The sequence below is a fragment of the Haliotis rubra genome, unplaced genomic scaffold, assembly GCF_003918875.1.
Source record: "Haliotis rubra isolate DU_JTF1 unplaced genomic scaffold, ASM391887v1 Scf56, whole genome shotgun sequence".
Taxonomy (NCBI): Eukaryota; Metazoa; Mollusca; class Gastropoda; order Lepetellida; family Haliotidae; genus Haliotis; species Haliotis rubra.
Genome location: NW_025767257.1, coordinates 1,853,353 through 1,866,562, shown reverse-complemented (window position 1 = coordinate 1,866,562; position 13,210 = coordinate 1,853,353). Strand labels below are relative to the sequence as shown.

The window sequence follows — 13,210 nt, the reverse complement described above, 5'->3', positions numbered from 1 at the left end:
GCCGAGGACTGAGTATGTGTCAGGGATCGGTATCATTGTGTCATTTGTAGGGCTGCGCAATATAACCGGTTTACCGGTATTTACCGGTTCAGACATGAAAACGATACGTATTGCGATACACTGATCGAAAACCGGTATTTTGACATGCATTCGGAAAGCTTCGTACGGAAATCTTCGGATATTTCCGTTTTTCAGACCGGAAGTTTTGGCGACCCCTAACAACGAACAATTTATTGTGGTGCCAAAATACAAGGACAAAAGCTTCAGTATGGCAGCATTTGGGGTTGAAAAACTTCACGGTAACTGGAACTATTGATAAGACTAACGCGGTATGTAGAATATGCAATGGTAAAGTGAAATGCTCAAGCGGGACGATTAAAAGTTTTTAATTAAGCTTAATCAAGCATAATGATTTTGTTCTGTTTTTTGCTATATAAATCAAGCATTACCTCGATTATGAGTAGTTTTTTGTTAAAAAATCCTTCATGCAATATATTGCAATACATATCGCAATATATGCTTTCGCATCGCAATATATCGCAATATGAAAATTCTTTGCAATACCCACCCCTAGTCATTTGCTGGCTTTCTGGTCCGAGGGCATTGGGGTGTACAAGTATACTGCTGACACAGCGTAAATCAACTTGAACAGAGTAAACAACGAGATCTGCCCTTGTTTCTGTCTCTATTGTCAGAGGATATAGTGCCATACATCAGCTCGTAAGACCGCTCCAAATGTTATAATCCAATTGTCAAATGTCGCGTGTTCTCCATCGTTTCGATCACTGTAATCACGTGCATGAAGTATGTAATCGGCCATTTTACATCATGTGTACTATGTTCAGTCTGTCTCACAGTCCCTGGACCATGTTACATTCCTTGTCCCAGCGCTTCCTAACCCGTGAAGATCCGGGTTAGAATTGGTCTTCAGTAACCCATGCTTGTAAGAGGCGACTAACGGGATGAAATGATCAGGTTCGCTGACTTGGTTGACACATGTCATCGTATCCCTATTGCGTAGATTGATGCCCATGCTGTTGATGACGAGATTGTCTGGTCCAGACTCGATTATTTACAGACCGCCGCGTTATAGCTGGAACATTGCTGAGTGCGGCGGTAACAGCAAACCAACCAACCCAGCGCTTCCTGTAAAAGTTCTAAATGAAGTTAAATTTCCCCTTAATCTCCAATCTCCCTGGGGATCCTTTTTAATTTAAATGACACTTTTTTTTTAAGAGTTATACATTTTCGGAGACTGGTTCAGTTTAGCACCATGCCAAAAATTCAATGCACGTGACTAAGTTCCATTTTGTCATTGGACAATCTCCGTGAGAATCCGGGTTAAAATTAACCTACAGACACATGACCTGGTAATAAGGGAGACTTAATATTTAAGGTGGCCAGTTTTTCTAATTGTGGGTCGTTGCTTGCAATATTAAACACTTGTTTATCAGATGTAGTCTCAGTTATTAACAGACTGCTTTCACTATGCTAAAACATTGCTCGGTGCGTCATTAGACAACAAACACCGAGTTGAGTGATATTACATGTCTGCAGAACACCAAATCGCTTCCAGTTGAACTGTGATGGCTTATGACTAACATGGCAACCCTGACGAATATAGAACACGTCTTGGGTGAATCTTCACGGAGGGTAATTATCTCAGTTTTTTCGGTGTCTAGGTCGATGTCAGTGACAAAAATACCCGAAGAACTAACAAGTTACAAAAGGTCAAATGCAAATATACATTGCTGCCAGGAAATGTCAGACCCACATGGCCTTTCCCTTACGTCATGTGTGTCGGTGCAGACTTACATACAAACACGTTTACTGCACGCATGTATCTTCACAGTTTCATGAAACATGACAGGTAAAGTTTTTAATTAGTTTGTGTTACGACCTGATGTATATGCACGTAGCCCGCTCTAACTGATGTGCACCGCGAAGCTGTGGTATCCCACCAGCCATGTAAAGTTGAGCAGCAGCAGTAAGCGTCATTAGTGAGTGAATGACTGAAAATTTAACGTTGCTCTGGCATTAATTTAAAGACGAGAATATTTTAAAATATTCTTGTTTCAATCATGCGCGTCATTATCACAAAAGCATAAATACAGAACATAGAATATGGTCGTTATTAAAATAGCGTCGACATTTAGCACACTGTGAGTGAGTGGGGTTTTTTTACGCCGCACTCAGCAATATTCCAGCTATATGGCGGCGGTCTGTAAATAATCGAGTGTGGACCAGACAATCCAGTGATCAACAGCAAGAGCATCGATCTACGCAACTGTAGCACACTGTGTAATTTGGTTACATATGATAAAGTATTGTTGAAAGCTGTGTGCATATCTCTTACATAATGATATTAACTCAAACTTCAATTTCGTTTTTGCATTGAATGTGAACTTTGAACAAGGCATGCAAACTGGAAATTTAAACAGTTACGATCGAGTTATGGAAACAAGATGGCCGCTTCTCTGAAACCACAGCCCGTATGTGCGGTAACAGCAGCTAATCCTCGAACTGCAAAATATTCCAGTATTCCATACTTTGGTTCTGTGGATTAGAAATGTATGTATTTTATGGCTAGCAATATATGTATTTATTACAGCAGTATATATGTTTATGATTATGACTGGCGATATATCAGTTTATTGTAAATGTGTTTTTGGTTGGTAGAATATGCGGTAAAGACTGGCAGTGTGTGTGTGTGTGTGTGTGTGTGTGTGTGTGTGTGTGTAGGAAGAATATACGTTTATGTTTAGTAATCTAGACCTTAATGGTTCACATTACATGTCTTTATTACTGGCAGTATATGCGTTAATGACTGGCTGTGTATGAATTTATAATCGTTGTGTAGATATTTATGACCATCTAAGCATTGACAGTGTATGCTACAGTTGGCATATATGCGTTTATAGTTTGTAGAATGTGCTCTTGTGGTTGGCAGTGTATGAGTTTATGGTTGGTAGTGTCTGTTTGTTTTGTTTGTTTGGTGTTTACCGCCGCACTCTGTGTGTAAATAATTGAGTGTGGACCTGAAAATCCAGTGAAAACATTTGAAAACACCATCGATCTTCACATTTGGGGCACCATGACAAGTGTCAACCACGTCAGCGAGCCTGACAACCCGATCCCGTTGGGCGTGTGTGATAACTGAACAACTATAGAGTGATGTCAACATGATTCACATGGGTCACGGCAGGGGACGCCAGTAATGGGGGAATGGAACCAAGTCCATAGGCGTGACAAGCGATTGCTTTAACCGTTCGGCTACCCCGCCACATTCGAGGGTTTCAGTGGTGACATTAACATGACATTAACGTGACATTAACGTGACATTAACTGTTACAATGTGAACGTCTGTAACAAACCCACGAAGACAAACGTATGTAAACACAAGACAATTCGGTGGTCACATCAGACACTGCCTAGAGGTGAAAAGTACCTCACAGGGTAAGATCTGTTAACGTCATGTGACTTCAACTGTGGACAGGCATAAGTTACAACGTGGGGCCTTGGTTGGGGGCGAGGTATTGGTGATGAAGGGGCCATAGATGACGTAATGACACTGAATAACAAATGTCAAGGGAACAAATTTGCTTCAAACATATCTTGAAACTGTCTTGATTAATCACCAATAACCATTGTCAGCACAAGAACTGTTGAATTCAAAATCCACCCTCCATTCAATTCTATCTTTCAGTGATAGAAGAGGATACGTCGTGCAACGCCATAGAGTCCTATACTGACGTCATCCCCGACTTCATCAAAGCACAGGGGCGGCGGGGTAGCCTAGTGGTCTAAGCGTTCTATCGTCACGCCGAAGACCCGGGTTCGATTCCCCAAATGGGAACATTGAGTGAAGCCCTTTTCTGGTGCCCCCGCCGTTATATCGCTGGAACATCGCTAAAAGCGGCGTAAAACCACACTCACTCACTCATCCATTCATTCATCAACGCACATGGGAATTCCATTGACAAACATAAACACTTGACTGCACAGATTGTCAAATAGATCATAGCCCAACATGTTTTGTGAAATGAACAACAGTAAAATGTGTCTGTCTACAAAAATATAACTTCTGTTTAATCTCAAGAAATCATCGGAGATACAAGCGTTATTGTGAAACTGTACAAGGATGTAAACAGTAACAGGCATATGCCAAAAAGAAGTGACGCAAAACTAGCTGAAGAGTAAAACATGGAAACCAGTGGTTCAAATCTCATGTATTGCTGTAAGAACTATGTACAACATTATCACTCGTCTTAAGATAACATCTATGGCGTTCCCGGATAACCTAGAGTAAACAAAAGGCATATGCAGTCTTAACATCATTGATACAACTGAGAAAGCACTTTTAGATATACAATGAAACCTCGCTGACTCGAAGTCTCATAGGCTATCGAATTTATGTCGAGTTATCCGTATTTCGATACAGTCGCAGTGTCGACATATCCCACTGTTGATTCGTATTATGCCGGATCAACCAAGATGGTTGACAGGCTTTACTCCATGACCGTGCAAGATGATGTGAAACGGTTGACAATATTTGTTGTAAGTCTTGAGACAGTGTTTTGCTTTCATCGAGAAACAAAAAATATTTTCATAATTGATATGAACACATTGCTGAAAGGTAAGGTTCTCGAATTGTTTCTTATTCGTATATTTATGTCAACACAAATTTATAATATCATAAAAAATGTTTTCCTTGCATATGAAGGATAGCAGAAGCACTTTGTGCAAACTGAATAGCAACATAGAAGACATATGTCAAAGACAGTGAGATAAATGAACACGAAGAAATACGAATAATTAAAAAGGATATTTCACTTAGAGTACAAAGTGCATGCCCCGTGAAAGGTACAATAAACAATAATGCGTAAACCACTGGATATGCAAATTGCGCCAAGTCTCCCTAATAAACATCTATTAACATGGGGAAAATGGATGAAGTTTTGAAATATCTTTCACGTTGTATTTTATTGGAAATTGTAAGTTTTAAAGATTAATCGACCACGTTCAACTATTTTTAAACCTAGCAAATTACATGTGGTCAGTTGATGGATTGGTTCAAATAGAAAGGGCGTTGGGTAGCCTAGTGGTTAAAGCGTTGGCTCTTAACGCCGAAGATCCGGGTTAGATTTCCTACATTGGTACAATGTGTGAAACCCATTCTGGTGTCCCCGCCGTGATATTGTTGGAATATTGCTAAAAGCAGCGTAAAACCAAACTCACTCACTCTTACTGTTTAAATTTTCATTTCAAAATAGCTCAGCGTGAAAATAGTAAAACCATACCGACTCTCTCAACCCAACAGAAATGATGACTTGCATGTTAGGAGGTATAGTGGTGGATGAACCAGCAGTACAACACCTGAGGGAGCGGTTTAGAGCACAGGCCCTCATGTCTCTGCGAGGATTAAAGATGTTAAAAAACATATAACATTTGAGATGACCCCTGACTAGAAATGCTTCACAGTACAATGCATGTCATAATGTATTGTACTGTGTAGCTACTGTGTAGCATTTCTAGTCGGGGGTCATCTCAAAAAAATTAATTTTTTAAATCTTTAATCTTCGCAAAGACACGAGGGCCTGTGGTTTAGAGAGGTGCCGTGACTAAGCCCTGATGGAGGGCAAGGGTGTGCGTGGTATAATGTATGATGGTTTCATTAAGTTTAGCTAACACATCCAATGTCAGATACTGGTCCCTGATTATGTCCGATGCTCGTTATCAATGTGACCCTTGGCAGGCCTAACATAGTGGAACGTGGTCGGTTAGTCTGTAATATTTACAATTTCCAATAACATATAACGTGAAAAATATTTATGAACTTTGTTAATTTTCCTCATTTTAATACATTAGTACTTAAGACATTTGAAACATTACTTCCGTGTTCTGAAATTCATTACGCAAAGACTTCTTCATCGACGATACATTTCTCAAACCACAGAACTTAAAATATTCACCAGGTTCAATAACTGTAACCACATTGTAAACAAGTCTACTTTCGTGTACGACTATGATCTATGTAAAGAGATACGACTACCACCATTGAAGGAAATAAAGCAAAGACATACCACCCCAACTCCTCTCTTTCGACTGCTATCAAAATGTAATGAGACTGAAGGCCGGCATATGCATTGCAATAGATTTGACACTGACAAAACTGCATAGTTATTTCCGATCGCTTTGGTAACACGGTTATCACATCATTTCTTAGAGATTATATATATACTGGCCAAAAATAGTTAGGGATAGATGTAAATTTTAAATTATGAATAATGATGTATTTATTCATTGACACATTCATAAAATATCAATCACAAAATTACCAATATCCCTAACTTATTTTGTCCAGTATAGATTCTTTGAAATTAGATCCACACACTTTAAGCAACAGTTGAGGTTAAATCAGCACCACTAACCATAGCTATTTGATGATGACGTCATTGCTGACGTCATTGCTGCGTGGTAATGAAACTTGATGACATGAGGTCAAAACAGAAGATTAATCATTCAGTCGAGTACGATCATAACATAGAACAGAAATACACAGTGCTAGATTTACGAAATATCCGTATTATGTTCAATGCAATACAACAGTATTGTTCCACGCCGTACCAACCACTGACATACATGCCACTTACAAATAACCTACAAATTCACACCAGTATGTACAAAAGAAATTCAGTACAAAAGGCTGATAACAGATTTTTTTCATTTGCATTGTCGTATTGCATGTTTTTACACAGTCGATCAAACAGCCAACTTCGGATATAACTCGTATACATCGAACACTAGTTAAAACGAACCCAATCGTAAACCAGTTTGAGTCATAATAAATTTGCTGTTCATGGAAATAACGAAAATCGTATTTAATGAACAGATATTGGTGACCCTCCAAAGATGGTGATACCCGGATTTGACTGCATAATCAACCTATACCTTGCATAGCGACGATCAGAAGTTGTGTAAAGTGAATCAAAGAAATGAATTTATACTTTATTATTTGAAAAATAATATAAAATAAAAAAACACTAAGAAAATTGCGCACGCAGCGTAAATGGTAATTTATCAAAAGGCCTAGATGTTTATTGTTGTACCCCAACATGGACAGGGGTCCTGTATTTCACAGTATAAACACTATATATTGTTGTAAACAATTTTCCATCTTCTGTGTAACTTAGAATAATGTGTACACGGTTTCTCTTGTTGTTTTGTACTTAGTGGAAGGTTCTGTACACAATAGCATGATTATACATGAAGAGTGGCCCATTTCCGTGGGCGTTGTTCAATACGTAGCCATCATCCGCCTGTACAGGGTGAAAGATTCCTATCGACTGTGCATTTCTATATGAATGATATAACTTTTGTCTACACTTCAATATACTTTTCTATTTACGTGGATCACCCAAAGGTGTAAGACGTTTCATTCAAAACAATGCGTCATAAAAAGACAATTTTAAAAAAACTATGACCGTATAGAAACGTTCCTAGGAACAAATAAACAAATACTACAGTGCCATTTCGATATTACCGAAATGACTAGCTAGGTAATGAATAGAGTATATATACTGAGAGAACCAAATAAAGGAACACAGGAAAATTCAAGTAATCCTTCAATATTTCCCAGTTTTCATCATCAGCTTCGAATTGCGATGTGGGAGGAAATCTGAGAATAAATAAAGGAAAATTGACATGAAGTGGTGTTCGCTTATTTGTGTCCCTCAGTATAGTATCTCCCCAACAATCTTACCAGAACTATAAACACCCACAGCTAAGAGATTCTGGAATAGCAATGTTCGTACAATTAACAAGTTTCCTTTGTATCTCATCCATGCATCGTGAACACGTTTCCACTCTTCAATACCAACGTCATTAACGCTTGAAATGCTGACTAATCCATCGTTGTTGTGTAATGCTTTTACTCAATGAATAATCAACTGTTTACTGATATACATATTCTAGAAAATAAAGTTTATGACGGAATTTTGAGAAAATATTATCACAACGTACTGGCCTATTTTTCCTGTATTCCAATTTCACAGAAATTAGTTCATTAATGACATATTCTCTTTAATGTCAAAATAGTTTGCCGTCCAGGTATCCGCTCCTCACATCATCACTCGAACACTTGGAAACAGAAAACGTTGATATACACATGTGCCAGGGCACTACTCCTCATGGAAGTCGGCGCCAATGTAGATATACTCCCTCGCGTTGTCCAGATTACGTTCCATTCTTAATATGCTCCGATTACGTAACATCTTCCTGGAACTATGGACATGTAGTGACCTCCTTTCGTCAGCTGAACCTTCCTTTGCATGTCTGGTATAAGCATTAGGCGATAACCGATAACGTCATTAAGAAGTTCAATTTGGAAAGGCTATCTCCGGTTCAGACAGTGCGTTCAGACAGCATTTGGACACCTTCCAAACAGTGTAAGTAACAATCACCCATTCAGGGAACAAGTACGCAGTAGAACATGTTGCAAGACCCAAAGTCGGCTTGATATCGCTTTGACATGCAATCTTCAGCTGGGCTCATTATAGGTTAGATGAGGCATCCTCCACGTTCACGTGCGTCTCGTCAATGACTGGAAGATTGGGCGTGCTGCTGCTGTGACGTCGGGCGTCGCTTAAGCTTGGTGTTTGTATGTTGTTGGTCGGCGACGTTGGCGAGAAGATAGGGCCGTGGCCGTTGATGGTGGGGGAGTGGGGGGACAGTGTGTCTGCCGTATGGAACGCTAGTTTTCCGAGAGCTCTCAGCTTGCTCATCTTTCCTGACTGAGAGTGGTCTGGAAAGATAAAACATGATGAGTAACGAAGAGGAAGCTGGTGCTATATCACACGGATGTCAATATCACTTATATCTATTGCTAGTATCGTAGGGGGGTTCTCTATTAGCAGAATTGTTGATATGGATGGATGGATGGATAGATGGATGGATGGATGGATAGATGGATGGATGGATGGATGGATGGATAGATAGATATATAGATAGAGAGAGAGATAGATAGAGATAGAAAGAGATAGATAGAGATATAGATAGATAGAGATAGATAGATAAATAGATAGATAGAGAGAGAGAGACAGAGAGATAGATAGATAGATAGATAGATAGATAGATAGATGAAGCGACAAAATAGAAATCCACAAGGAGTATTTATGTATTTGTAACGAGTACTAACTCATTTCTTTACCTAAATATCTTGTGTAAATCTCTTGTGTAAAATAGACGTCCAGTTCATTTTCAAACAGGATTCGAATGACTAGAAAATATATATCTGTAAACCACTTGTAATATATTTACTGAATATGGATCTTGATTCTTCCGGTTTAGATTATGTTTCTTATGACATAAAATAGTTTATCAAATAACGCTTGTTGTACATTCACGTTCATTGTCTGTGTATCAAACTATTAATATACCATGGAAGACCGCTGGTGGCCCATTTGATGTGCAGGGCTAGGCTAAACATGCAGAAACTTGGGTTCGAATCCCGTGCTGGTCGTTTCTGATAAACGTTACAGACCCGCTTCCCTTCAGACTTTCCCCCCACATCTAGATACTGTAATGCAGACATTTTACTTGTTTCGGTTTTCAAAATATGGATTCACATCCACATAACCTTTAAACATAATTTTTCGTTAAATTATATCCTTCTGGCACAGTAGGTGCACTGGGTTAATACAATGAAAGATTGTTATAGAGAATTAATGGTCCCAGCTCTACGTCATTTTGTAGTCGTGACGCTTCCGCCATTTGTCGTTAAGGACAAATCCCACCTTCATTATACATTAGGTTAATTAAATATGAATGGCCGCCATGTTAACGTCTATGTATTCAAGTCCATTTTAATGAGACTCTAGATTATTCATTGCACGATACAGCATGTTGAGTTGTAACGTCAATGGTGTCTGCTTCTGTTAACACAAATTACCACGTATAAAACTGCTTGCTTGTACTTGTATACGGGGACGGACGGAGTGGAAAAGACCCACGGACTCCGGACATAACTGTCTTATAACTATACGTATGTTAAGTAACCATACCTTACACACACAACGCCGTCAACTGATAGTCCTGCTATATTGGGCAACAACCGGTTACAGCTAGAGTCTATGTCAAAAGATACAAAAGTTTGTATCTATTATGTATTAACATGTATCAGCTAGCCTGTCATTTAATTTATTATTTGATAACATTTAATAACATCAGCACAGATTGATGTTACAGAAGTGTCAGGATGAAAGCACCACGAACAGAACTTTGCCCGTCTTTCTCAGCATTTTGTTGCTAAAACCGGTTCCTTTATTTACAAATAATGCCATAAAATTATGGCATGGAAGGACATTAATTGCATCTAATTACCAACATACCAAGTGCTTTTCCAAGTTCAAGGGAAGTGATGCCTTTTTCCGAACATAAACCCTTGATGGACTCAAGTTGTTTCTGAAACAAGTAATAACATTTTATTAAGTAAACCAACATCTGAAACAGTTCTAGAGTACCTTGAAATGTATGTTTAGAAAATATGTTACTTTGATTTTAAAGACATACATTTTTGTTGATGCTTGCGGGAGAATAACAATATAGCAGTACCCCAAAACAGTTAGATGATATATGCACACATTTCATTCGACTGTCAACAATCCGCCGTTTGTCAGGGCTGTACCTTTGCTTTGGGTTCAATCACCAAACTAGTAAGCGCCGCAGACTTGCATTACTTCCTTCCACATGAGAAGTTGACAACCCTTAACATAACTGAAATATTTTACAAACGACCTCATTATCTTATCACTACAACGCACGGTTCAAATATTTACTAGTTACTTGAACCCGTGAAGATCCGGCTTGAATTGATCTTCAGTTACCTATGCTTGTCGTAAGAGGCGACTAACGGGATCGGGTGGTCAGGCTCGCTGACGTGGTTGACACATGCCAATTATGTTGCTCATGCTGTTGATCACTGGATTGTCTGGTCCAGACTCGATTATTTACAGAACGCCGCCATATAGCTGGAATATTGCTGAGTGTGGCGTAAAACTAAACCCACTCACTCATTGTATATTTGCATGACATAATTGGGTCTACAACAATGCAGCTTTGTATTTGTCTCTCACCAGGAGCTGTTTGTTCTTCTCGTGAGCCTCTTGGTACTGCTTGTCAATCTTCTTCTTCTGCTTGTAGAGAAGCTTCATCTGGAACCGGTGCTTATCCAACACTGCCACGATCAGACCTGGACAAGACAATTAGTTTTAGATCTCCTGTTGGGGAACAGGCTCCAGACATTCTCTTTCTTTCTGTATTTCCGTTTTTCGAAAACAAGTTTTAAGTTTCCACATTGTCATCTTGTAGCGAACACCAGGTGCACTCAATATTTGTAGCGAACACCAGGGGCACTCAATATTTGTAGCGAACACCAGGGGCACTCAATATTTGTAGCTAACACCAGGTGCAACTCAATATTTGTAGCGAACACCAGGGGCACTCAATATTTGTAGCGAACACCTGGTGCACTCAATATTTGTAGCGAACACCAGGGGCACTCAATATTTGTAGCTAACACCAGGTGCACTCAATATTTGTAGCGAACACCAGGGGCACTCAATATTTGTAGCGAACACCAGGTGCACTCAATATTTGTAGCGAACACCAGGTGCACTCAATATTTGTAGCGAACACCAGGTGCACTCAATATTTGTAGCGAACACCAGGTGCACTCAATATTTGCAGCGAACACCAGGTGCACTCAATATTTGCAGCGAACACGAGATGCACTCAATATTTGTAGCGAACACCAGGTGCACTCAATATTTGCAGCGAACACGAGATGCACTCAATATTTGTAGCGAACACCAGGGGCACTCAATATTTGTAGCGAACACCAGGGGCACTCAATATTTGTAGCGAACACCAGGGGCACTCAATATTTGTAGCGAACACCAGGGGCACTCAATATTTAATATGACACTGCAATTATATGTTGATATCTGCTTATGATATACTAGTACATTTATGATGGAAATGTACAATGAACCCTTCTTTGACAACAATGTTTTATGATTATGGAAAGGGTTTTGTCGCTTTGACAAGCGTCATTCACATTGGATGATACAGCCAGTGTTTTACTTACTGTTCAGAATTCGGATGATTCTCCATGGCAACAGGAAGGTCAACACGATGACGTAGTTACTGACGTCCATGCTCATGACGCCTTCGATGAAGACGAGATCGATAATGAAGGAGATGAGGATGACCACGGCGTCGAATACCTAGATGTAGAGATTACCAATGTTGAAACACCTTCCAAGAACATTTGTAAAATCCTTAAGTAGCTTAACACATTTTTTGGGTGATCAATATCTAATACTTCCAAACTACAGTACTTGAAAGAATATTACATAGTCAGGAAAAACATTTTTTTTCGAAAGCAAAATGGCATACAATTCAACGCATATTTAACATTAAAATGCACACTAGGTTTCCCAAGAAAGTCTTTAAACATTATCTCACGGAAACAAATTTGTAAAAGTGCCATACATTTTTAAAATTACATGATTAAAGTCAATCTCATATTTGCTTCAAAGACAGTTACTATTACTGATTACTAGTAATATTTTTGTTTAAAATATGTGTTTACTGCGAAGTGTCGATATCTGCCAATTACCTGCATTTTGCTCCTGAAAAACCGAGGCACTGTTGCACCTATCTTCAAGGCAGTCTGTAAGCAATAGAAGAAACACATATGTGATCACAGATATTTTTTATTCCTAAGGGTTATGTGGTGATAAAACGGTATAAAGAATAGACTCGGAAATATTCCTCGAGTGACTGACAATCAATGGAATATGTTGAGGCTTTGTCTTAGAATACACGTAACCCATATTCCTCGTCATTTTTCCAAATGACCTAACTATCATAGTTTTAGATGGCATGCCAACCTTCAGAAAACGTTTGTCTTTTTCTGCTAAAAGCAAACCCACAAACACTGATAATCGGGAGCAAAATGAAATCAGTCTCTAGAACACTCTTCATCAGCTTCTGTCACTGGGTTGTCTTTGGAAGCAATTCCTGACATAATAAAACTCCACATTCCATTTTAATTCACGTGACCCAGCACACAAGATAACAATAAGTGCATATTATATCGTACACAAAGCGGAAAGCTACAGATCAATTTTTAAGTGAAGGGTGTGTG

The 13,210-nt window shown here is 39.1% G+C and overlaps 1 protein-coding gene across 5 annotated transcripts in view; it reads right to left on the bottom strand.

Annotated features, from left to right (window-relative positions):
- Positions 1 to 4,062: 4,062 nt before the first annotated feature.
- Positions 4,063 to 13,210, bottom strand: part of LOC124253946 — a 135,296-nt gene continuing 126,148 nt past the window's right edge. For all 5 annotated transcript variants that reach the window (XM_046687791.1, XM_046687794.1, XM_046687793.1 and 2 more), the window contains 5 exons: positions 12,680 to 12,733; positions 12,146 to 12,284; positions 11,133 to 11,248; positions 10,389 to 10,461; positions 4,063 to 8,803 (listed from right to left, as the gene is read on the bottom strand). In XM_046687791.1, the coding sequence (XP_046543747.1) occupies positions 8,553 to 8,803; positions 10,389 to 10,461; positions 11,133 to 11,248; positions 12,146 to 12,284; positions 12,680 to 12,733 (633 nt within the window). In that variant the 3' untranslated portion in view covers positions 4,063 to 8,552. The remainder of the gene's footprint in view (positions 8,804 to 10,388; positions 10,462 to 11,132; positions 11,249 to 12,145; positions 12,285 to 12,679; positions 12,734 to 13,210) is intronic.